The 24388-nt window shown below is 57.6% G+C and overlaps 9 protein-coding genes across 9 annotated transcripts; 5 read left to right on the plus strand and 4 right to left on the minus strand.

The window, feature by feature from the left end:
• Positions 1 to 336: 336 nt before the first annotated feature.
• Positions 337 to 1640, plus strand: THITE_2085311 (uncharacterized protein; the record flags this gene model as incomplete). The annotated part of the gene is made up of 5 exons (XM_003650088.1): positions 337 to 759; positions 818 to 1008; positions 1076 to 1291; positions 1369 to 1541; positions 1600 to 1640. 5 exons carry the CDS (start codon positions 337 to 339, stop codon positions 1638 to 1640), a joined length of 1044 nt encoding a protein of 347 aa, XP_003650136.1.
• A 1170-nt stretch (positions 1641 to 2810) lies between these two features.
• Positions 2811 to 4285, minus strand: THITE_2109398 (uncharacterized protein). Its single transcript, XM_003650089.1, has 4 exons — positions 3879 to 4285; positions 3431 to 3782; positions 3180 to 3359; positions 2811 to 3110 (listed from the first exon to the last, which is right to left on the minus strand). Exons 1-4 carry the CDS (start codon positions 4032 to 4034, stop codon positions 2884 to 2886), a joined length of 915 nt encoding a protein of 304 aa, XP_003650137.1. The 5' UTR covers positions 4035 to 4285; the 3' UTR covers positions 2811 to 2883.
• Positions 4286 to 8329: 4044 nt separating this feature from the next.
• Positions 8330 to 9028, minus strand: THITE_2085313 (uncharacterized protein; the record flags this gene model as incomplete). Its single annotated transcript, XM_003650090.1, has 1 exon — positions 8330 to 9028. The coding sequence occupies one exon, from the start codon at positions 9026 to 9028 to the stop codon at positions 8330 to 8332; it is 699 nt and encodes a 232-aa protein (XP_003650138.1).
• Positions 9029 to 9851: 823 nt separating this feature from the next.
• On the plus strand, positions 9852 to 10394 carry THITE_2126249 (uncharacterized protein; the record flags this gene model as incomplete). The annotated part of the gene is made up of 2 exons (XM_003650091.1): positions 9852 to 10065; positions 10120 to 10394. The coding sequence occupies 2 exons, from the start codon at positions 9852 to 9854 to the stop codon at positions 10392 to 10394; spliced, it is 489 nt and encodes a 162-aa protein (XP_003650139.1).
• Positions 10395 to 10967: 573 nt separating this feature from the next.
• Positions 10968 to 13994, minus strand: THITE_2109401 (uncharacterized protein). Its single transcript, XM_003650092.1, has one exon. The coding sequence runs from the start codon at positions 13787 to 13789 to the stop codon at positions 11039 to 11041; it is 2751 nt and encodes a 916-aa protein (XP_003650140.1). The 5' UTR covers positions 13790 to 13994; the 3' UTR covers positions 10968 to 11038.
• Positions 13995 to 14477: 483 nt separating this feature from the next.
• Positions 14478 to 16205, plus strand: THITE_2109403 (uncharacterized protein). Its single transcript, XM_003650093.1, has 2 exons — positions 14478 to 15966; positions 16033 to 16205. Exon 1 carries the CDS (start codon positions 14805 to 14807, stop codon positions 15930 to 15932), a length of 1128 nt encoding a protein of 375 aa, XP_003650141.1. The 5' UTR covers positions 14478 to 14804; the 3' UTR covers positions 15933 to 15966; positions 16033 to 16205.
• A 1583-nt stretch (positions 16206 to 17788) lies between these two features.
• THITE_2109407 (uncharacterized protein) lies at positions 17789 to 19229 on the plus strand. Its single transcript, XM_003650094.1, has one exon. The coding sequence runs from the start codon at positions 17938 to 17940 to the stop codon at positions 18994 to 18996; it is 1059 nt and encodes a 352-aa protein (XP_003650142.1). The 5' UTR covers positions 17789 to 17937; the 3' UTR covers positions 18997 to 19229.
• A 285-nt stretch (positions 19230 to 19514) lies between these two features.
• THITE_2085318 (uncharacterized protein) lies at positions 19515 to 20573 on the minus strand (the record flags this gene model as incomplete). Its single annotated transcript, XM_003650095.1, has 1 exon — positions 19515 to 20573. One exon carries the CDS (start codon positions 20571 to 20573, stop codon positions 19515 to 19517), a length of 1059 nt encoding a protein of 352 aa, XP_003650143.1.
• A 1622-nt stretch (positions 20574 to 22195) lies between these two features.
• Positions 22196 to 24336, plus strand: THITE_2085319 (uncharacterized protein; the record flags this gene model as incomplete). Its single annotated transcript, XM_003650096.1, has 3 exons — positions 22196 to 22418; positions 22475 to 24138; positions 24289 to 24336. The coding sequence occupies 3 exons, from the start codon at positions 22196 to 22198 to the stop codon at positions 24334 to 24336; spliced, it is 1935 nt and encodes a 644-aa protein (XP_003650144.1).
• Positions 24337 to 24388: the final 52 nt, after the last annotated feature.

A 24388-nucleotide genomic window follows, 5' to 3' on the forward strand; every position in this document is an offset into this window, starting at 1 on the left:
AGATGGAAAGACGGTTATTACTGTCGATTTAACCACCATGCATTCCAATATGCGGCAGTTCAACCATACGGTACTTGATCTATCCACCGAATCAGGTTCGGTGCTGCCGCTGAGGGTTTACTAAGGCATCTCAATCTTTCTCCGCTGTCCCGCCTATCCCGACGCTGCCTGCCTATAAGGGGTCAATGGATATCACTGGCGCAAGTCCATGTTGGTAGTTCCGATATCACCGCTTGGCACTCTTCTCCTGCCTTCTCTCTTCATAGGGCCCAACACGGATTTCTCACTCTCGCACCTCAAACGCCGCAACCGGTGAAACGTGAACTGGTGTCGAAGATGAAAGGCTCACTTCTGGTTGCCGCCGCGGCACTCGGCGCCCAACATGCCTCGGCCCAGTATGCTACGGCTGCCATGATGCGGTTCCAGTGCTCGCAGCTCGTCATCGAGCGGCTAGATCCCCTAGTGAACCCCGGAGTGCTGGGATCACCGCACTTGCACCAGGTCGTCGGCGGAAATTCGTTCAATGCGACCATGACCCCGGTCCAGTACGATCCATCAAAGGAATCCACCTGTACGACCTGTACCTTCTCCGAGGACTTCTCCAACTACTGGACCGCCAACATCTACTTCCGCGCCAGGAACGGCAGCTACAAGCGTGTGCCGCAGATGGTGAACCTGGGCCTCCAAGGGAAAGGTGGTGTCACGGTCTATTACATCCCACCCTACGATGGCAAGACCAAGGTCACCGCTTTCAAGCCGGTAAGCATGGCACATTCCCCCTGCTCTCCGTCCCCGGGTAGGCGACTGATGGTCAAAGGGCTTCCGCATGCTCGTGGGCGACGCTTCCCTGCGGACAGAGAAGGGCATGCAAAAGCAGATCTGCCACCGGTGCCTGCCAAATGTCGAGCAGAACCCCTTCGGCGGTGCGCCCTGCACGGGCGACGACACGGCGGCGTTCCCGAGCAAGCCGTGCCCCGGCGGTATCCGGTCGACCATCACTTTCCCGACGTAAGGATGTTCCATCGCCATGGCATACCATAACTGGAAACCATTGACACACGCTTTTCTTCTGCAGATGCTGGGACGGCAAGAACGTCGACTCGCCGGACCACAAGAGCCACGTCGCCTACCCCAGCAGCGGCAGCTTCGAGACCACGGGGCCCTGCCCGGCAAGTCACCCCGTTCGGCTGCCCCAGCTCATGTACGAGGTCATCTGGGACACGCGCGAATTCAACGACCCGTCGATGTGGCCCGAGACCGGGCAGCCGCTGGTGTACTCGATGGGCGACAAGTGAGTTTTAGAATGCGTAGCATCTGGAGTAACAAGCTGTCGGTATGTGCGGCTGACTGGGCGCCTCCTTGCTTTAGCACTGGATACGGCCAGCACGGCGACTACATCTTCGGCTGGAAGGGCGATGCGCTCCAGCGTGCGCTGGACGCCCGCTGCACCGGCGACCGTTGCTCTGCGCTCACCACGCAAACCGCCGAGCAGGCTACAGCGTGCCAGAAGCAGCCGGCCGTGAAGGAAGAGACGGAAGGATGTAAGTGAATGCCTGAGCCTGAGGATGGCCCACTGCCAAAGTGCTAATCTATGTCCAGGGTTGGATGCTATTCCTGGGGGCGTGCATGCTGGAATGTAGTGGATAGATCATTCGGGGCTCAGGGCAACAGTCACTTGACGCAAAGCTGTCGGTGGTGGGTGGTTGGGTCTTGGCCAGATCATGATGAATCCCCGGGCCGCGATGTCGCCGCTCAAGCCAACTAGCTGAGTTGTCCCATCGAGCGCCTTCGTGTCGCCAAATCGGTATGTCGACAAAGATATCCAGGGATAAGTGCCAGGTCATCGGCATGTCTGCGGCGAGACGCAACCGCCACTAGTTAACGTCGTTGTCCAAAGCAGAACTAGTGGTCCTCCAACCCTCGAGCTGCAGTGGCAAAATGATTTCGATGCTTCATTTTTGTGATCAAGGACACAATTGAGAGTTGTGACCCTCATTAGTGTACGTTGGATTAACGTTGTGTTTCATTTGTGCCTAGATGGGGTGGGGAATGAGCAGGGAGGCTGAGAGTAAGCGTTTGGACTCTGTACTTAATAACCCTTCAGTTTCTCAGAGAACCCGGTGATCGCCGCGGAACCCCGCTGTCTAATCAGATGGAAACAAAGCCGAACTGCTGGATAGTTTGGTACTCGAGTTCTCGGAGTCGATGTCCGTCGGGTCGGAGACGAAAGCGCGGTGGTCTCTGTGGCCATGCTCGCGAGTTTCGATCGCCCCAGCACACTACCCAGGAAGATCGAGTCATGCTGTCCAAATTCCATTACGCTATGAGCCTTGACGCTCGGGGTATCATAAAAACCAGGGAGTTCAGGCCATGGAATGCCGGCGTTCCAGGTCCTTTTGTTCAGGGCAAGACTCAGTCTCGTCTCCTTCGCCTTCCATCCAACATCTTCAAACCTTGTTTCCCAGCAATGGCCTCTCCATGAACAAGGTGGATGCGGGGCAAGCACACAATCCTACGATCGGTCTCTTCAGGGCCCCGTCAAAAAGAGCCGCTACGCGGTAGATGTCGCACATGGCGACGACAACAGGACAGGGGCTGGGACCAGCATTGGTGATCTCAGCTGTTGTGTTCGGGTGTTGAGGATCCCGAAGATCGTCCTGCGCGATGGGGCGACAGAGTTTCGCGGCCGGACTCTTCGGCACATAGCACCGGCACGACGGCGACGCCGGGCGCGATGATGGTGTTCAGGATGAACACTGCAGGAACGGGCGTCGCTAGCGAGTGGCCGAGCGGCACAGCTGGTGCGCCGAACCGGCACAGTCCGTGCGGTAAAGATTCAGGGGCTGAGCTGCGTCGATACACTCGTGGCCATCTTCAGCCCGCTCATCGAGGGGGCGCGGGTATTGAATGGCGCTGTTCGGGCGCAGCAGCCGGGCTTTTGACAACCACCAACTGGGAGAGCGACGCAGGCACCGACGTGATGCGGACGGTGTTGTAGCCGGCGGTTCGCTTGACGTTGACGACGAGCACGCGGAAGATGGGGATCGTCTGGGCGATGATGGTGACAGCCGGCTCCAGGAAGTTGAAGATGGACATGAACACCATGAATTCTGTGTGCGCGTTAGCTTGCTTGGCCCCTTTAACTCCCGGTTCACATGGTTTTGTGTCAGCCGGCATACGGTAGTCGTTGTCCGTCTGGATGAACTGGAAAAAAGCCCGGAGGATCACAACGACACCTGTCAGGGCGCCGAGGCTCATGGCGACGCTCAGGCCGATTTTCTCCCGCGTCTCCAACAGCAGCTTTCGAATGATGAGCCAGGGGAAGAGCGCCAACATGACATCGATGACGCCGCCGTACACTGTAGATACCCAGATTTTAGCTATGTGCTCTCCTGAAGCCTCACGCCATGTACCACAGAGGTGGGCGTACCAATCGTTGTCCCGCCGAGATACTGGAGGGAGATGAGGTCGAAGCAAACGGCATGCTCGGGCCGGAACTTTCTTCTCGGATCGACGCAGGCCGGAATCCAGATGGACAGCATGCCCGGGACGAGGATCAGGTTTTCGGTGACGATGACGGCCCAGAGGAAGTAGTTCATGGCGCGGTTCCGCACGATGCGGATCAGCGTGATGGCGAAGGCGACCTTGGTCCAGCTCGTGGCGATGGTGGTCATGGACGTCGACGTGTTCTGGAAGAGGTAGAATGTGCGCTCCTGGTCCTCTGTCTCATAGCCCACCCCAATGAGATGGCTGACGAGCGCAGCGGCGACCAGCAGGACGATCTGCTCGGGCAATGCCAGTCAGCACGGGTATCCGGTACCGTCCCGCGCTTTTTAGCCGGGACACGGGATGGATGAATAGCATGGACGCGGACATACCCATGACGTCGTGAGCACATAGTCGTCCCAGCCTAGGCGGGAGAAATGCAGGCGGCACCAGAGGCGGACGAAGAGGAAGACGGCCGAGACGCTCGTCAAGACCCAGACGGCGATGTTGACTTGGTAGAATTGGACGTCATCCGCCCCGTTGCTCATCGTTGCGGCCGGCGCGGGAGGTCGAGCATGTTGCACCAGAGACGCACTGCGGGCATGCGGCGGGGAATCAGCAAAGCGAGGAGCGGGTGTAACCGCATGGCACGAGCCGGGTCCTGCAACTTTTAAATTGTGAAAAATCTGGGGAAACCGGCAGCTTGGAGCTCGGAATGGAGACTCGGGACTGGGGACGGGCAATCGGGCGGGGGCTCAGGAGGGGGGATCGAGGATCAGCGATCCACGGAGGAGTTGTGACCTTGAGCAGCTCACCAGAGAAGCGGAGCAGTGGCGTTGGATGAGCAGGGCCTGAGCGCATTGACTGCTTAACCGAGCTCTCGGCTCGACACACACTAACGATTGGGCTGAGGCGGCGGAGAACATGCCAGATGGAGCGAGCTGGTCCAGGGAGGCCGCAGGTGGAGGCGCTCTGGGGACTCGGCGCTAGAGCAGAACCGGTTTAACATCGCGGGGCGGTTAAACCGCTTAAATTCGAAAAGGCCGTCCCAGCACGAGGTCCAAGGTCCCAATTGGCCATGACGCAGCGACGGACCGCCCTCCGTCGAGCCCACTGCAAGCCTGGTGGAGGGCATCACATCCTGCGTGCACAAGACTTTCAGAAAGTTCCTCGTGCGACACACCCGCATTCTAGCTCAAGCTCAGGTAACGGACGGACTTGGACAGTCACGCCCCGTGTTGTGTTGTCGGGTGTGTGGTTGAAGAGGAAGTTCGCATAGTTACTTGGACATCAGGGGGAGGGGGCTCCACCACACCACCTTGAAACCCTCTCACCAAGGCGCAGGGTTTGATTGGTGGCATCCGATTTGGGATGTTGTGAAATCCAAAAAGTCCGGCAGCCCTGGCACGGGACACGACCCGGGAACCTCTCGGCACTGCAGTGTCTGCCGCGTCCATCCAGCATACGTACCGGAACCGAAGCACTGCGAGCAGGTACCTGCGGCGGTACAGGACTAACTACAGATATACACGTGCAGTACATATCTACACGAAGCTCTCCCCAGCGGTCTTGCTTTGGAAGCCCGATCCTGACTGGGTTGAGGAGCTTTTGGTGAGCCGACCTCGCGCTTCATAACTACCGGTGCTCAGACTGCTTCGGGATGCTGTGGCCCGCGGAAGCCGAACCCGGTTCTGGCCACTCCAGGGTCGCGTCCCACCATGGTGGCACACATGGACCCCAACCAGACCGACTGTCCTAGCGTGTTTGGCTAAGGATACGGAGTCTGTTCCGTTGGACACAACACGCCAACTTGGCCCACTGGGCACGAGGAACGCAACAAGTGAATATCCCAGAAATCAAGGCGAGCTGGCGAGGGCAGGCTCCGGAAATCCATCTTTGAGACTCCAAGCAGCCGAATTGTAGGCCGTTGAAACTAACTAGTGTATTGCGCATCTATCTCTTGTGTTTTCTTGTCCTTTCTTTCCTCCCACTCTGCCTCGAGACCGCAGAGTCTCACATGCTTGCCATTTCAAAGTTCCCATGCCACCCGAGATGTTCACCGGCATCGGAATGACAACGCTTCATCAACCCCGACGGATTCTCGGCGCCACTTAACTGCGCCTGGCCAATATTTGACCCAGCTCCCTGGTAACGAACTCCCTGGCCCCTGTTCTTTTTCGGCGCGATTGTGCCCCAGGTCTGCGTCAACTTGCTCAGGGATCTGCGAGGGAGCCGCCCTGTTGGTGAAGGCTTCAACGTGCACGCTTGCCCCTTTTCAGGTGCCTCATTTGATGAGTCTCGGGGCCGGTGCTCCACTTCCCGGCCGCTTCGCTGGATCCCAACAATGATGGCCAGACACCTCGTGCAATCCGTCCACTAGTGTGGTGTATGGAATGTAGTATAGTGTATTCCATACACTACTGCGTACACCTCCGCCGGCGCGACTGGCTGGGCTGGTTAACTACACTACACTGGTGTAGTTAATCTTGACAACTTAAAACACCCAGCTCTCCCGCTAACTCTTTAGCTTCGGCATCTCGGCCGCCCTTGTCCGTGACTTGGCTTGAGTTGTGGCGTGTTGCCAGGATCCCGTGCGGACGTCGATCTCCCCCAAAATGGCGAGACCTAAGTAACGTTAGGGGGCGAGATGGTTCCTTGCGGCGCGACTTATTTAAATCCACTATCCAGATTCTTTATTTCCACTACGCACCAGGGACGGTCCGTGCGCTCCCGCCAAAACTTGGCAGCGAGTGTCACCACGCTCCCTAGCTACTGCGTCGCCACAGGAATCGCTGCAAATCGACGATGTTGTTGGTGTTGTTGAAGAGGCTGACGAATGCAGGTTTGATAGAAACCTAGCGCAGAAATGGCTGAATATTCAAAAATGTACTCCGTAGTTGAACCGACTCAATACTACCAGCCTTGACCGCCTACTGCGCGCCCGAGCCTCCAAGTCGGTAAGTCACGTGACCTTGCTTATCGATAAGTGTATTATCGATAAGAGGCTCCTGTGCTTAACCCCTAACACAGCTTTATTATATCCGTCTTGTAAATGCCCTCTCCTTTGGTAAGCAACGTAGCAATTGACCGTTTGAATCTCTCAACAGTTCCTATCGCGATTCCTGTTGTAGCATGTTAACGAGGGAGCGTGGTGACACTCGCTGCCAAGTTTTGGTGGGAGCGCACGGACCGTCCCTGGTGCGTAGTGGAAATAAAGAATCTGGCTAGTGGATTTAAATAGTTAAGTCGCTTGCGGCGGGGTTGCGGTGGCGTTCCGCCGGCACAGTCGGCCGTGTGAGCGTCGAAGCTTACAGCATCGATCGGGTCACAGTGTGGCGGTGTAGTTAGAGGGCAAACGGCAGCCTGTTCCGGACCAGCTTGCGCCCCCCCGGGCTGGCTTCACTGGTGAAGGCTACCCTGGTGTCTGGTTTCGCGTGTTTTTGCCCGGAGAACATCTGCCGGTTGTACAGGACACTCCTGGTTTGTTTGTTAGTTTGGTTCTTGCCCCCACTTTCTGACAGGGGCTAACAGCCAACCAAACTCGGCCTTTTTACCCATCTGTTCCTCATCACTCTCCAGAATCCAAGTTCGACTGAAGCACGTTTGATATAGATGAAGCAGTGTATTAAACGCCATTTCCTACCTAGCTAACTGGTTAGATACCGAAGCAAGCTATGTGTATTGTAAGTAGAGGCTACAGTGCCCTCTGACTTCCTGTTGCGGTTGGTCTATTTCGTGCCAAGACGGCTAGGTAGGTACCTTAGCGCGCTAGGAGGGGGTGGCAAAATGATCTCTGAGACCATTTTGGAGCGTCAAGATATTTCGCCTAGAAAACAGGCTCCTACCGGTCCTAAGTTCAAAATATCTTTCGAAGAAAATAATTTTTAACTAAGAGGATTAATTTAAATAAAATAAGAATTTAAAGAGTAAAGATATCTTATAGTAAAAATAATCTTTTACTAATAGGATTATTTTAAATAGATATTAATATTAGTAGCTAAAGATAATTATTAATAAGAAAAAAAAACTTGGAATTTAAAATAATTTTAACTAATTTAAAATCAACTTTTAGATAAAAGATTATTTTCTAAAATTTTATTATCTACTATATATAAGGTATCTATATATAAAAGTAAACCTCTCTATCTATTCTAAGCCTTCTATCCCCTTTTTTTATCTCTTTTCTCCCTTTTTTTCCTCCTCTCTCTTGCTCTACCCTTCTCTCCTTTCTTCTTTCTTTTCTTTTTTTTTAGTTGAAAAAACTGGACTCTATAAGGAATCGAACTTATAGCCTATATAATATAAGCTTACGGATTTACTATTATACTACGAGATTACGAGACTACGATTTCACAGTTGTACCTTGGTTTGAATTTCACACTTATCTAGAGGGCATAGGCTACAAGGCGTAGGTTAGAGAGTGTAAATGAAAAAAATAAAAGCGATCTTTAAGGTAGAAAATCATTTTGAGAGAAAAGAATCTTTGAACTAGAAAAAAGGTTTAACTTTAAAATCCTTCTATAGATCTAAGATATATATGATAGAAAACTAGTATAGTGATTATTTTACTATTAAATATATAATTTATCTAAGTAGTTCTTATATTATATAATGATTTTAGCTCTACGATAGTAGTAGTAATCCTTTTGATAGTATAAAGTATATTGTAAACTAAAAAACTATTTTACCTCTAGGAAACTATAGCAGAGATCATTTTGCCACCCCCCCCTGGCGCGCTAAGGTACCTGTGATTTAGAGCCCCTGTCGTGATCCACCATAAGTACCAAACTAACAAACAAACCAGGGGGGCATTGTAGTTACACTAGCGCAAGCTCGCCCTTGTTCAGAACCCGAAGTCCTTGAAGTTAAGCCGGATCTGTGCGACTAGCCAGGCTTTCAGGACTCGCTCCGCCACGAGGACACTGGCACCAGCTGCCAGGAAAGTGTACGCCAGTGCCCAGGCTGCCTTGCCCGCCCATCCGCTTGCGACGCCACGGTTGCCCCCCAGGAGGGTGCCGTGGTGGTCGTCGCCGTCGTTGTCATCGTCGCTATGGCCGTCACTGTCGTCCTCACTGTCGTCCTCACTGTAGCGGTTGCCGTCGTCGCCCCCAGCCTTTAAGACTAGTTTGTCGACTCTTGCGGCGTCGACAAACTCCCGTATAGCCGTGATCCGCGTGCCGTTGTCGTTGAACTTCACGACCATGACACTGTCACTCCGCCACTCACGCGATCCTTCGAAGGGCTGGCGCAGGGTCCCTTCGATACGGGTGATGGCGATGATGACGCCGCGATCGTGGTCTTGGTAGACGGTCTCTCCGATCAGGCGGAAGGTGCTAAACGCCTCGAAGAAGCGATTGAGGCGGCGGGTGAAGCCATCCCTGTCCAGTGAAGGTTTGTTGGAGCAGGGCGGCGCCACGTCGTAGCGGAAGTCAGACGCCAGGCCGTAACGAAGAAGCGGGACGTTTCGGTCCGCGCTCGCGCAGAAGAAGAGGTTGAGGATTCGCGAACGAGTCCGAGCACGGTGTAAGCTGAGAGGATCCATGGTAAAGGCCCCGGGATTTATGGTATGAATGGTGGATGGCTAAGGCAAGCCGAAGTAGAGGAAGCGTCAGGTAAATATAGACAACCGGACAGACGCCAGACAATCTTCACATGAGCTCTTCCGACACTCAATCACATGAGCGGACTGGCTACCTACCTTTGTCAGAGCTTACTATGCGCATGTGTGCGATATATCTGCGCATGTGAATGAGATAAGTCCGCTGCACTAACCGTCAAGGTAAATTTCGGCATAGAAATTGGCTGCTGTATTCTCTGACTCTCATGATGTCCACATGCATGGCTATTCAGGCAAGCTTCACGATGAGTGTATACACGAACAGATCGAGCTCTTGCAATTGAGGTATTCGCTTGACCAGAACGTGACATTGAACCAGACACTCTTACGAGTACTGCAAGGCTTAGCGCCAACAGCTTTCCTTTGTGACGGGCTTCTCAACGGCTGGATTTCCTCCGCGGGTTCGGTGCTTGTTCATCATACTGACGTATGAAGCCTTGATGAGCCTCAAGTCACAGGCCACGGAAGACTGTACCCTGCTTTAGACAGGTGCGACAGAGACCAATGTTACGCCGCATGTGGAGGAGTAGAGCTTGCCGAAAGGCTTTCCCAACCAACTTCTCCCTCCCGCCGCCCAGTTGCCCTCCCCTTCCGTCCAACAACTCCTCAAACCTCCCCCCATCCCTCGCCAACAACTCCGCCGGCCTTCCCACCTCCACTACCTCCCCCTCCTCCATGACCACCACCAAATCATACCCCGCCACCACCTTCACCCGATGCACCACCTCGATCACGTACAACCTCTAGTATGCTCGCCCTCCAACAACAAGGCGCGCACCTCCCGCTCCGTTGCCTCGCCCAGCCAGCCCGTGACCTCGTCCAGCAGCACGACGCGCGCGCCGCGCAACGCCGCCACCCCCAGCGCGAGCAGCTGCTGCTGGCCCGGCGAGAGGTGCAGCGCACCGAGGTCCGCGGCGAGCCCACCCCGCGGCGCGACCACGCTGTCCCGCAGGCGGGAGCGGGTGAGCGCTTGGATGGGGGCCGTGTCTGAGGAGGAAGCTGCGGATGTGGTGCAGGGAAGGAGGTCGGCGTGGACGAAGCCCGGGAGGGGGACTGGGGGATGCGGAAGGCAGGCGAGGCGTCTGCGGATGGTGGCCAGCGGGATCGGCCGATCGCCATCACGAGCTTCCGCGCCCTCACCGCCAACACGGCCTCCCTCCCCCGGGCCACGGGTTTAGCACCCGCGCACCCCTATGACTCTCCGGATCGGCAGCGTGCCAGCCGCGATGCACGTGGGCCGCCACCTCCCGCAGCCCGCGCTACTTGTCTTGTCACTATCTCTCGGTCCTGACAAACCAGTGTAGACACAAGGCGATGGCCGCCAACTTTCTGATCTGGTCAACTCATCTAGCAGTGACCACCAGGACACAGGAGGTTGGGCCGGAAGCATGGCGAGAAAACAAGCGTATACCGACTTGTGCGGATCCGAGTCCGAACCGGGCAATCCAGGTACAGGAGCCAGATTCCTCTGGGAAGCATTGCTCTGCTCTCGGAAACCTGGCTTGTCCACAGCCAAGCGAGCCCCTGCTTGTCGTTGCGATGGAGTTCAGCCGGGTCGTAGCAGCCTTGGTACGCTGGATGGGGCTCCCTGTGTGACTTGCGTGACTCATGCACGTAATGGGAAAGAAAATAGGGATACATTATGACTCCCTGCCTCGCCCAAGAGACCATACGATCGGCTGGGCCCGGAAGCTGGACGTTTGGCCGAAGACATCAGGCACAGGCCCAGGGATTCCCATATTAGACAAGTCTAACACTCCTCAATATTGTCTTACAGGTATCGTTGCGGCATGACAAAACAGCGGGGCACAGCAAGGCAATGCAAAAACAGCACCATTTATATCCAAGCACAAAACCCAACTTCTAGCAACAGCACGGTAAATATCCAGCAAACCCAGCAAAAACACAACATCGAAGGCGTGGACCGCGCGAAGTCTACATCTCGTCCTCAAAGAACTTGATCAACGTCCTCGCGCCGCTGACGCCGAGGCCCATGAAGGGGTAGCAAATATAGACCAGGTCGTTCCTGGTGCCGAACTTCTCGCGGAACTCGCTCTTCTGGACGAGCTTGAGCTGCTGGGCGATGGTCTTGTACGTCCTGGACAGGATGCGGGCGCGGAGGCCGTCGAGGTTGCCGCCGGTGACCATCTCGGGGATGGCGCCGGCGCCGAAGGTGACGTTGCGGACGCCGGCCTTGGCGAGCGCCTGGATGGCGGCCGAGATGAGCGCCTCGATGGTGCCGCTGGGCGAGCCGGGGAAGTCGAGCGCGAACTTGATCTGGTACCCGTTGGCGGGCGACAGGCGGTGCAGCACGCAGAGCGCCGCGATCTCGCCCTCCCTCGTCTCGGCCCAGAGGTACCGCCGGTGCTCCATGTCGATCCACGGGCGGACCTCGGTGATGTGCACCTGCTTGCTGCCCTTGCGGTTCTCCTTCCACTCGGCGATCCGCTTGTCGCAGCGATCGCGGAATTCTTGCGGGATGGGCTGGTCGACGGGGTGCTCGCGGATGGTGACGCCGGCGTCCTCGGCCTGCCGTTCCTTCTTGGCAACCTTCTTGGCCGAGTCGATCGGCACGCGCTCTTCGGCCACGCAGCTGAGCGTCCGCCAACCGAGCTTGGATCCGAGGATCTCCTCGACTTCGGGCCCGACCAGCAGCCAGAGCGGCCGAAGGTCCTTCTGCTTGCGCAGGTGCTTCAGGAACGCGCGGATCACGAGCTGGTACTGCTGCGGGTCGCACAGCGGGTTGCCCATCACCAGGGCGTAACCGTTCTGTTCGGCATACCCGACCGCAGCACCAGTTTCCTCGTGTCGCCAAACCTTGTAGCGGTCGTCGAGCCAGGCCGTGTTGGTGGCGTCGCCGTAGTTGGCGATGAGCTTCGGGACTGACGGCAGTTCGAGGTTGGGGCGGCCATGCTCAAAGTCGTAGGCGTACCGCATCGTATCCGCCTCGGGGTGAGGTAGCCGGACAGAAGTGTCCTGGCGCAAGGGCAGAGACTTGGGATCGCGTGGGTAGAGCGAGGCGTTGCGGATGTCTCCCAGGTTCAACATGAGGAACAACAGCCGCTCCAGCCCGATGCCGCATCCGGCATGCGGCAGCACGCCGAACTCAAAGCCTTGCAGGTACTCTGCTACGCCGCTGGGCTCGACGCCTGCCTTTTTCATGCGCTCGAGGAGGAGCTCGGGTCGGTGAATGCGCTGACCGCCCGTTGTGATCTCCTGTCCGCGGAGGAAGATGTCGAACGAGTTGGTGTACCTCGGGTCTTCGGGGTCGAGGTAGGTGTAGAAGGGCCGCGCGGAGGCGGGGAACTTGTCGATGATGTAGTAGTCGGTCTTGTACTTCTCTTTGACCAATTCGCCGATGCGGATCTCGGCGCGCGTGCTGAGGTCTTCGAGCTCCGACGCCTTGCGGCCGTGGTCATCCGTCCAGCCAGACGAGTCCAGAAGGTCCAGCGCCTCCTTGAACGTCAGAATCGGCGTCTCCTCAAGCCAGACCAGGTCCTCGTGCGGGAAGCGCGACTTGACCAGATCGATCTCCTTCCGGCACCGGCTGTAGACGCCCTTGAAGATGCTCTTCATCAGATCGTCAATGACACGCAGGGCTTCGTGGTAGTCGCTGTTGATGGACATCTCGAGGTCCATGCCCGTGTACTCGGTCAAGTGGCGGTGCGTATTGCTGTCTTCGGCGCGGAACACCGGGCCGATCTCAAACACGCGGCCAAAGTCGGCCGAGATGCTCATTTGCTTGCACAGCTGGGGGCTCTGGGCGAGGAACGCCGTGCGTCCAAAATAATTAGCCCGGAACACCTCGGCACCGGACTCGGTCGCGCCGGGCATCAGCTTGGGGGTGTGGATCTCGATGAAGCCATGGCTCTCGAGCACGGAGCGGAAGATGCTGCAGATGACCGAGTTGATGCGGAAGATGGACTGCGCCGTCGGTGTCCGGAGGTAGGCGATACGGTTGGAAACGCGCATCCTGGTGGTCGCCATCGCCTCGAGCTGGTGCGTCTCCTCGTCCTCCTCGACGTGGTCCATTGCGAAGGGGTCGACAGGCAGGCGTTCCTTCACGGGCACGACCACGTGCATCGAGTCGATGACGACTTCGAGATCGTGGATAGTGCAGCCCTTGATCTGCTCAGGCGGCCTTTGGAGCCGTCCGTGCACATGAACGAAGGACTCGCTGTTCAGATGCTCGGCCCATCGCACGAAGTTCTCCGAAACCTCGCCCTCGCGGTAGGCCAGCACGCCCTGGACGAGCTCGATCTGGTCGCGGAAAATGACGAAGGCCAGCCTGGAGCTGAGGTTCCTGACATGGTGTACGCGGGCGATGAAGCTGACCGCCATGCCCGCGTTGTTCGGGTCGGCAGCCAACTTCTGTAGTGACTCGGTCTTGGCAAGCACGTCGCCCGTCTTGGTGCCATAGCGCGCGGCGATCTCGGGCGGGTCCTCCTGGTGTGCCTTTTCCTCCTCTTCTTTCCGCCGCTGCTGGAAAGATCGGCGCTCATTTTCGCGCTCCTCCTCCTTGACCCGCTGCTCCTGCGCCTTCTTCACGTGTTTTGCGTGCCGATGGTCATCGTCAAGGGCAGCGATGTTGCCGATGTGGGGCCGGGTGATGTGGTTCTTGGCCGATGTGTGCCCGATGATGCGGTTCAGAGCCAGAATTGGCTTCCTGAGCCCGCCCGGCGACATGCTCACTGGCGGGGAAGTTCGAGCTTCGGCGGGTTCGCGAGTGGGCGTCGCCGTGGGATACCCTGGTGACACAGGTCACAGTGATGGTTGAATGGCTTCGTTATCAATAGTGGTGGGTTGATTACCCGAAGCGGTAGTCTTTCTGACGTCAACTCCGCGGCTAACTCAAGTTCTGGCCAGAGCAGTTGGGATAGGGTTCTCGGCCCGCAGGTGCGGAGCGAGGAGGGGATGGAAATACTAAATGCCAGGACGGAACTGCACGGGCTGAGAGATTTCCTTGGAAACCCTTATGTTGATCTACCTAGAACCCGAAAAGGGACCCGGCACTTGCGATGACGAGACATCCAAGCAGGCATCCGGCTCTCCCGAACGGGCCTGCCACCTAGAATGTGCTGGATGCTGCCTCCTCGGGGGCACCGGATCTTTGGCGCAGACAGGCTACCGAGGAACCACCACGCATCTGGCACCCAACGCCGGCAGGAGCCGGAAGGTGCGAGCGGCTTCTTGCCAATAGATGTCATCGTCGTCATTTGCCGCTTTGAATCCCGTGGTTGCCCCTGGGCTGTCTCCCTGTGACGTCACGACAGGTCCAAACCTCCCGGACGCCAAGGCCCCGGCAAGCACGACCCACCTCTCAAAGCGAATCATGCTCGAAACAGTTAGCGTACTCGGTGCGTCTGGTGTGGCCAACCCAAATCGAACGTTCGCTGGGAAGGCACACCTGCCACCCACCCAACTTAACGTTGTACCTTTCCCGTCACCCTCCCCCGCCCCTCCCACAGATTCCCCCCCAATTGACCGAGATCAGGGCGGGGACCTGCAACAGTACCTGGCCAGCAACAGTCCCCGCAGGCGGGTGTGACATCAATGGCTGGATCGATGTCTCAAATCGGAGGCACCACCCCCCCAACGGAAAGCGCGCGCACACCTGCAAAAGAGCACCCTCAAGAAGGATTCTTCTGTCCTCTCTCTCCATGGGATGCCAGCGAGAAGCCGCTGTTGTCTCTGCCCCGCGATGCACCAAGCGATACCCACCGTTGATGGCATCCCCGTGGTGCACTTCTCCGCTCCGGCGCCGCCCGCTGAAAACAACGCAACGGACGCGAAAACGCTCGAGACCGCCCGCGATGCTGTCGGCCCCGCTCCGTCCCGGCTGTGGCTCCGCATGTCGGCCGCGTGGTGGAGGTCACTGCAGTACGCCGGCATGACCCTGCACTTCCTGGCGCCTCAGCGGCCGCCCAGCCCGAGCTTCAGCAAGACCATCCCCTCGACGATTTCGAAGGTTAAGGGCGAGTTCACCTTGCAATTCTATGTCCCACGCGGCTATGAGGCGGCAGTGGCAGGCCGGACGAGCGCCAAATTTCCCGCCGTCGTCAACCTCCACGGCGGCGGCTTCACCATCGGCAACGCGACCGACGACGCCCGCTTTGCCCGCTTCGTCCTTGACACGTGCAACGCTGTCTTCGTGAGCGCGGACTACCGCCTCAGCCCCGAGCATCCATTTCCCGTGGCTGTGGAGGACGCAGCAGACGCCTTACTGTACCTGATCCGGTTCGCTCCTGAGCTACATATTGACCCCTTCAAGCTCGCCGTATCGGGGTTCTCAGCGGGCGGCAACCTTGCCATTACTTCCACGCTGTGCCTGGCCGACCACGTCAAATCAGCGAGGAAGTCCGGTCGGCACATCCCGGCCCACCGCATCCGGGCGGTCGCAAGCTGGTACCCCATCACTGACTACACGCTCCCGCGCGCCCTGAAGCGGGCCCGCTCAACCCGGCCGGACCAGACCCTGCCGGAGACTCTCACGTCCCTGTTCGACGCGGCATACCTCCACCCTCCAGACCTACCGCTCTCGAGTCCCTACTTGTCGCCCAGCAAGGCGATGGACGAGCACCTGGCGGAGGCGATACCGGAGACCGTGATTCTGTACACGTGCGAGTGGGACATGCTGCAGCAGGAGGGCGAGGAGTTTGCGATGCGGCTGGGCAGAGAGCCGATCAACAAGGTCGTGAGGTACAAGATGGTTCCCGGGGTGCCGCATGCATGGGACAAGAGTCCCGACCCGACGAAGCCGGCCGAGTTTTCGGAGGAGCTGTACCGCGAGTGTTGTGAGCATCTACGCGACGCTTTTGCGAGTGCGTGATGCAACAAAGATTTCGACGGCGTACAAGTTATCCGTATGCATTTCACTTATCCGCAAAGAGCGAGGCAATTGTCATTTCTAACAAAGTACTGCCTGTCAGAGCTGAAGATTCAATTCCTGATACCCCCCACCCCTTCCCCCGCCCCATCTCCTTCTCAAACATCGTGAAACAAACCAAGCTACCCAAAAATTCCAAAGCTCAAGCCCTGCGTCCCTATACCCAAGGAAAACCTCAACCTCTCCATCCCGAGAAAATTCACATCCAATGGTGCATCGCGTGGCGCCAAAGACTTGACGACACCGCGCTTGCAGGCGCACGACAGGTACCCAGCCCAGTACATCATTGATCAAACAGGAGACGGCTACTCCGCAAGACGATATGTATGGCTCCATCCATCCACACCCCCATGTTGTCCCTCCGGCCAAAGACGATGCCTTTCCCCTGCCGTCGCTGCTCTGTCTCATACGCGGCATGTCAGCAGAGATCTCGGCACCGTGTCACAGGAAGGCTGACTTACCCAGAAGTTTCCCTACTGATAGTGAGGGTGCCTGGCTGGACAGTCTTTATTCACCAGGACGTCGGCGATCAAAACCCTGGTCGACTTTCCCTTGCAGTAGCCAGTATGGATGCCTCTGCCAGTTCTGGTGATACCGCACCGCATGGGGAAAGACTGGTAGACGCCGCCACAAGTGGCAGAATAAATGTACCACTGGCCGCAGCAGCAAGGTCGTTGGTCATTTTCATCCAAAGGAACATCCCTGAGATAAGCCATTGGGCGGAGGTCGGCGGCTTCAACGACGGGAGGAGCCATTCTGGTCAGCTGACGGGGTTTGCAGTGTCGTGTGGGCGTACGTGGGTGGCGGAACCAGGCGTTTCTCAAAGAAAATCAATCCGTGCTCAACTGGCAAGTATCTCTGGTTGTTGGGGGAGGGCGGAGACCGGGAGGAGAATATTATACTTGAAGAAGGTCGGACAGTGGCGGAGCACAACGCGAGGGCATTCACATGGGAGGGGAAGAAGGTGGAACCTCAAGCAGTTCTGCAGTACTGGGAATAGCGTTCTGGTCTAAGCAAGGAAGGATGTTGGTGATGAGTTCTGTCTGCGACCCTGCAATAGACCGTGTTGGCCAAGACAGCAAACATAGATTCGACCAATGGAAAGTACCACATGTTTGGTCACAACTGAGGCTAAGCAACAACTGACACTTTCGCTCAAGATGACCGTCCCGGCAGCGCTTAGTTGTGTTTCAAATAACAACGACTGGATATCCAGAGCGGCCGCCGAGCCAGGCGGCCATTGAGAAGGCCACGGACTGCCTGAGATGGAGTTCGTCCTTGCCAATCACTGAGCGGCTACTGAAAGAAAGACCTACCTACCTTAGATACCTGAGGTAAGGTACCTACCTACCTAGGTGAGTAAGGGTACAAGCACCAGAGAAACTGACTGTGGAAGTCACAACGGGCGATTGGGAAGCAGGCTGGCCGCGTGAGCGAAACGCCAATGTAACGTGACCTATCCTGAGAAAAAAAACAAGCGCTGAGCGGGGCTTGACGTCTCAAGGGCGAGACGCGACATGCGACAATGAGCCATGAAGCGCGCCACGGAGAGCGCCCGGCATGTCCCTGCAGTCTCCGTTGCTAAGGATTTGGCTCCAACAGGCGGTGGCGCTTTGAGAAGAGTGCAGAGGGTTGGAGACCCAACACAAAGAAGATCCTGTGATTCCTGCCCCACTTCAGCGCAGGGGAAGAGTCTGTGGGGCCGTGGTGAGGGGCGACACGCTAGGGCGCGCAACACGGCGGCTAAGTTCGGCGGTGTCCATTGGGCGGCACGCAATCCCATGTCTCATTCAAGAACCTGCAAACGCACTCGATTCCGACGTGTCTCCTCCGACCCGGCCAGCACTTGCTTTCTCCGCATCCTCAGTCGGACCAATTCACAGGCACAAGTGCCGTTTTGCTGCGATCTGGACTGGCGGAATCCAGCTCTTCTTCCTCTCATCGCACTATGGAGCCCAACCGGATATGGCACGATCCAGTGGTCGAAATCTTCAGCAACCTCATCACCCCAACCGTTTGTTACTCGGCTGAGGCCTATGATCTGGCCAACCGCCGATGGTACAGACTTGATGTCACCGAAGCAGAGGTTCCCGATGACGACTGGCTCGCGGAAACGGTTGCGAGCCATGTGAGAGCGTATTACGATGCACACCAGCAAGTTCCGCCCTGGAATACCATCAACATGACAGCACGCGATAGCGCTGCATCTTACGAGATCCGCGCGGATGACCTCGTCTCCAGACCGATCACCAAATTTTTGTCCTACGGCACCGAGCCGACCGACAAGCTCCCCACCACGTCGGTGGACGAGTTGAAGCAGCTCACCTACATCAGCCGGTCTGCAGACCGATGCGTCTGGCGCGGTCGCGACTGCGTCTTCAAGCGCATCGAGTTCGATGTCGACATCATGCCGATCGCCCAGGAAATACGGGCTCGGGAGGCTCTCATTGAAGCGATCGGCCCGGTCGGAAGCGACGCCGACCTCAACGTCGAGATGACCAACCGATTTTCTGTCGTTCCCATCCTCGCCGTGGTCATTGGCAACAGACAGCCATGGAAGCCGGGCACTGTTGCGGGGTTCCTGATGCCTTTCTGCGGCAGCGACCTTGAGATTCTGACTCGAAATCCCGCAGACGAACTCCCAATCACAGAAGCGCAATTGCGTGGCCTTGTCCGTGGGGTGCGGGAGCTCGGTAGGTGTGGTGTGAAGCACGGGGACATCAGGTTCTGGAACACGGTCCTGCAGCCGGGCGAGGGCAGTCAGGAAGCGCGACTGCTGCTGATCGATCTCGGATCGGTGGCGCCGGACTACGACGGCGATGCGAAGGCGCTGGGAACGCTGCTCCTGTGGTGTGTCGCGCGGGCGTGCTCGTTGAAGGCGGATGGCGCGGCGAAGGCAAGAGTGGTTGCGGCGGCAGCGGCGCTGCGCGCTGACGAGGATTTCGACACTGCGCTGGCATGCTTGTCTGGGGAATCTCGAAGTGCCAACACCAACACCAAGGCCTGATTATCTGTTTGAGTGAGGGCCTACTCATTAGCCCACAATGAATCGCCAATTACCGACGCTGGGTCCAGAGAGCATGCAACTGTTCCTGGCACTCGCGTGGTCGGTACAGACTTGCTATCTAGGCATCATGCTGTGCGCCAGCGTAATCCTCTCCACTGTGTACAGGCAAAAAATAAGAAGCCTCTGTGGAGAATCTCGTCATTTTCCGGTAGACGTTAAAGAGGTCCCGCCAAGACTAATTTCGGCCAATTGTCGGCTATGTTTTTACAACGTTTTTACGCAACCCCGATCGCTAAGGCGTTTGCTCTATCGCTAAGGGTTAGTTCGCCGAGGGTATAGGGGGCGGCGCCAGCCCCCCGCTGGTTAGGGTTTAGGTTAAGGTTAGGATACGGGTTATAGTTAGGGTGCGGGTTATCCTCGTTTTCTTTTTTTTCGATTTGGTTGAGTTTTCGTAGAGTTGTTGCGACGAGTCTTTGCGATTGTTGTTGTTGATGTTGCTCGAAGTCGTCGTGGCCTGCTCACCCCTTGGCGATTTGTAATTCCTTGTACGCGGTAAAATCCGAAATTAGTCTTGGCGGGACCTCTTTAACGACGACCCATTTTCCCGCCCGCTCCGCCTCAGCCTCTCGGCGTTCCCGAGCCTTCCGAGCCTTCAACGCCTTCCACCTCTCCCGCCGTTTCCTCAGCTTGCTCTGCTTTGTAGCCTCCCGAGCTTTCTCAACGGCTTCTTGCAAATCGCTGGGATCGACTCGGAACCAGATCAACCCATCGGTGTAAAACCGGGGCCAATCGTGGAGAACCGGCAGATGCCACCCATTCACGCGGTGCCGTGCGGTGATGAGGACGCCCGTCTGGACACACAGGCGCATGTAAATGGCGGCGTAGGCGACGGGCGCGTGGAAGTGGGGAATGTCGATGTCGATCCGCTGAAGCTCGGGGAACCGCTTCCACGTCCTACTGGCACCGACCTCCAGCAGACGCCGGGGAATGAAGTCCGCGTCCAAAGGCGTCCACCACTCGCCATGCACGATCAGACGCCGGAGACTGCCGAACGCACGCTTCCACAGCGTGACCAGCATGGAGGAGAGTTGCTGCGCCGCGAGAGTCGGCTGGCCGTTGCCGACGAGGATGACTTCTCGCAGGAGGTTCGAGTTGCGGCGGCCGATCCGGGCGAGCCAGTCGCGATGGTATCGGATGGATAGGCGGAAGGCGTTCTGGCTGTAGAGGAAGTGCGTCACCTCGTTCGCCAGCTGCTTGTTGGCGAGCACCATGGAGAGCACCACGCCCGGTGGAAGTCCCGAAGGTTGCCTCTCGCGAGCGGGGATGGTGTCGACTTGTGGACAGACTGGCCGGTCTGTTTTGAAGAGCAGCCTGTAGATCTTGAGCCGGATCTCGGCCGGCAAGGACAAAAAGCGGAACACGTCGGGGTCGGTGCGTGTTTCGTGGCCGAGGCCACTGCCGGGAGCAGCGACTGTCATAGCGAGGTCGACGCCGCCATCGTCTGAATCGGCGGCGATTCTCGGTACCTTGGTGTCCTCGTTGTCGCTCTGGACCGCTCGCTGCTGGGTATTGTCCATCTTTGCCGGTGATTGTGGTGGCGGTCGGAAGGATGAGGTTGTTGTGGCGGAGGGAAGGAAGCAGATTGTGGTGCTGGACGGGCAAGGCGATTGCAGCGTCCAGCCGATCGGTTGCGAAAGTTAAGTCGGTTCCAATCGATGAAACAAGTAAATGAGACGTAAGTGAATTGTGGGCAAACAACACAAGAGACACGCTTCGAAATGAGGAGTGAACCCCTGGCGATTTGCAGGGCCGATTGTCGAGTCTGAAGAAGAGTAGAGCAGAAAATTTTAAAGGGATGGGAAGCGAAATAGTTGTTTATTTCGACGGATTAAGCAAAATCGCTTTTTGAACTGTGGGCGTCGCACCTTGCCTATTCACCTACAAGGCACAATAGCAAACAAGATGGGATGAAAAGAGTCGGTGCGAGTAGAATCTGCAACCGGCACCTCACCTTCCCTTGCCCAAACCACATTGTTAAGTGACCCAATACCTGTAACAATACCTGTAGCGGCTTGTGTGAGTTGCAACCCTCTGACATTTCGTTACGAAAACGGAGGTGTCTATTGCGAGGTAACAAGAACAATTCAACATGACTCAGCTAACCGAGCCTCAAGTTTCTACTCTTCCTACTCCTGTTTCCTTGCTAGTTTCAGCCGGGTAAACAAATCGCGGTCACGCCAACCAGACTTGTGCAGTTTACGGGAACAAACACGATCGGCCAACAGGGCAGCCGGCCACATCACATCCTCCCGCTCAGAGGCGTCTGCGATGCCCTGCCTTCAATAAGAGCCAGGTTGTTTGCCGCATTAGAGACATAAATAGCCCAGACCCGACTCACACCTGCCTGCAGTCAGCGGCCTGATACATGCTCAGCAATCCTGGTGCCCCCAATCTACCATCTTCGGCCCAGCTCACTCCCCCGCAGGCAAGGAGGAGACGCAGAAATAACACGCACCAGGGCCTAGCCAATACTGCTTATCCGACTTCCGACAACGACATCGACACCAGAGTGTTTGAATGCAGTCGCTGTGACCAGCGCCAATGCGACGCGTGTTGCGCGAGTAGATGGCCTCGGTGTAACCAGCAGCTCAGGGGCACTTTACATATCACCGAGGAATATGGAGTGAGGGCTAGGGATTGCCGTTCGCAGTCCCCGAGGCCAGCCAGCTAATTGCATACATTTGCATACATCTTCAATCCTGACGGGATGAGAAAGTGATGTGGAATTGTGGCCTGCCGATCAGCCGAGCGCCCCGCCGCAGCAGGCACTTTGCACGCTTCCTGATGGTCCGGATAATAGGTCCACGCAGGAACCGGCAGCGCCCCGGGCAGAGCAATCAATCCTGCGTCGACTTCACTTACAACCATATTCACGCCGTCCCACAGCTGCTTGGTTTACGCAGCTTACGGTCCCACCCGCAACTGCCATGGCTGCTGGCTGTCTTACCGACCGGAGTGCTGCCCGGTTCAAACTTGCAAGCGCTCCTTCAGCCTATTCAAGCGTGAATCAGCGGAATGGCACTGTTTCGGCACTTGCTACGGGGGCTGCAAATAGGCAGTCAAAAGCACCACGTTTGCTGTTGCCTCTTCGCTCGTCAGGATGGGCTGCTTGGGATTCGGTCTTGGTCGCGTCTCAATGATGGCTCGCATATCTGCCGTTCTCGCCGCGGTGCTGGCGTTGAACCCGTGCCTTGGCGCAGCATTCCCTCGGAGGCTTCTTGCCTCCAAAATTCCCACCAGAGATGTCCAAGAGGCCTATGATTACGTCGTAATCGGAGGCGGCACGGCCGGCCTCACAGTCGCCGACCGACTGACCGAGGATGGCAAGACCACAGTGCTTGTAGTCGAGTATGGCGAGCTAAGTGCGTCCACGCATCGCGACGCCTTTTGTGGTTCACCGCCAGCTGACGGTGGGTAGGCAATTCGTCATCAATCACGACGGTGCAGGGCGGCTTCATGGGCATGTCCGATACGGAACTGCTGTACAACATCAACTCCGTACCGCAGACGAATCTGCGCAACAGGAGCATAGCCGTGCTGGCGGGCAAGGTGGTCGGTGGCAGCTCCGCCGTCAATGCGATGATGACGGTGAGGGGCACTGCCGAGGACTACGACCGCTGGGGTGACTTCTTCGGTTCTGATTCTCACTGGAGCTGGCGCGGGTTGCTGCCCTATTTCAAGCGGGCCCTGAACTTTGTGCCTCCGGATGAAGACGTGGCGAAATCGGCCAACATCACGTACGACACCAGGTTCTGGGGCAACACCTCAGGCGTGTACGCCGGGTGGCCGTCGTTCCAATACCCCGGCACGACGGCCCAGTTGGACGCTTTCAGGGGCATGCCGGGCGTTCCGTTCGTCAACGACAGCGGGTCTGGCGAGCCCGGCGTCTACTGGTTCCCGACCTTCATGGATCCCAAGCTTGTGGAGCGCTCATATGCCAGGACCGGGCATTATGATAATAAGGCAGCAAACCGGACCAACTATCACTTGGTGACGGGTTCCAAGGTCACCAGAATTATCCTCAACGGCACTGTCGCCACTGGCGTCTCATTTGTGCCGGTCACTTCGCTATCGACAAATCAGACCGTCCTCCCGACAAATCAAACCGTCCTACCAACGACAGTGAAGGCGCGAAAGGAAGTCATCCTCGCCGCGGGCGGCATCCACAGCCCCCAGGTCCTCCAGCTCAGCGGGATCGGCCCTCGGAAGCTTCTCGACTCGGCCAACATCACCACGGTGGTCGATCTGCCAGGCGTTGGCGCCAACTTCCAAGACCACGGCATGATCTTCGCGGCGTGGCAGTACCAGAACTACAGCATCCACCCGTCGCCGGACGACCTCTTCCTCAACGACACCTTCGCGGCCTGGGCCTCCGCGGTCTGGTCCGCCAACCGCACGGGCCCCAACTCCATCGCCATCGGCAATGCCGCCGCCTGGCTGCCCTTCCCCGTCATCTCCCCGCGGGCCGCCAACCTCTCCGCCGCCCTGGCAGCCCAGAACCACACCGCCTACCTGCCCCCAGACACCGACCCCACCGTCGCAGCCGGCTACCGCGCGCAGATGCTCGCCCTGGCCGCCGCGCTGACAAGCAACCGCACAGCCTTCTACAGCCTCGCGATCTCGGGCGGCGCCGTGAGCGGCGGCTCGCTGGTGGCGCTGCACCCGCTGAGCCGGGGCACGGTCGCGCTCAACGCGACGGACCCGCGCGGCAGCGAGCCGCTGGTCGACTACCGCGCGCTGGCCAACCCGCTCGACGCGGCCGTCATGGCCGACATGCTGCGCTTCACGCGCGCGTACCACCTGGCCAACCCCCGCACGGCCGCGTGGAACGCCACCGAGCTCGCGCCGGGCAATGCCACGGAGACGGATGAACAGTTTGTGGAGTACCTTGCCGAAGCGCTCAGCCCGAGCGAGTTCCACCCGTCGGGCACGTGCGCGATGCTGCCGCGGGAGCTGGGCGGGGTGGTGGATGAGGAGCTGCGGGTGTATGGCGTGACGGGGCTGCGCGTCGTGGACGCGTCGGTCTTCCCCACGCTGCCCGGGGCGAATACCTGCCAGACGGTGTATGCGGTGGCCGAGAAGGTCAGTAGTTTTGTTTTTACCTTCGTCTGTTTTCTCTCGCACCTGGCCGTCTCTCAATATGCCGGCCCTCCTTGTCCTTGTCACGGAATGCTCCACAGTGTGCTCACTTGCTCACCACGTCTGGAACTGCGAGCTAACTGAGGTCCATAGGCCGCGGATCTGATACGGTACGGCCCTGCGGGCTTGCTAAAGGACTGAGGGGGCAAACAAAGGAGGCGATCGCTCAGATTCTTTCCCGCCGTCTCAAGGC

This window comes from Thermothielavioides terrestris, chromosome 1 (assembly GCF_000226115.1).
Source record: "Thermothielavioides terrestris NRRL 8126 chromosome 1, complete sequence".
NCBI lineage: Eukaryota > Fungi > Ascomycota > Sordariomycetes > Sordariales > Chaetomiaceae > Thermothielavioides > Thermothielavioides terrestris.

What these genes read in the sequence shown, in the direction of transcription:
- THITE_2109398 (XM_003650089.1), bottom strand. Translation starts at nt 4,034, where the DNA reads ATGAGCAACGGGGCGGATGACGTCCAATTCTACCAAGTCAACATCGCC. An exon ending in ATGTGCTCACGACGTCATGG is followed by an intron (nt 3,783 to 3,878) that starts GTATGTCCGCGT and finishes TTGCCCGAGCAG; the next exon opens with ATCGTCCTGCTGGTCGCCGC. An exon ending in TCTCGGCGGGACAACGATTG is followed by an intron (nt 3,360 to 3,430) that starts GTACGCCCACCT and finishes GGGTATCTACAG; the next exon opens with TGTACGGCGGCGTCATCGAT.
- THITE_2109401 (XM_003650092.1), bottom strand. Translation starts at nt 13,789, where the DNA reads ATGTCGCCGGGCGGGCTCAGGAAGCCAATTCTGGCTCTGAACCGCATC.
- THITE_2109403 (XM_003650093.1), top strand. Translation starts at nt 14,805, where the DNA reads ATGCACCAAGCGATACCCACCGTTGATGGCATCCCCGTGGTGCACTTC.
- THITE_2109407 (XM_003650094.1), top strand. Translation starts at nt 17,938, where the DNA reads ATGGAGCCCAACCGGATATGGCACGATCCAGTGGTCGAAATCTTCAGC.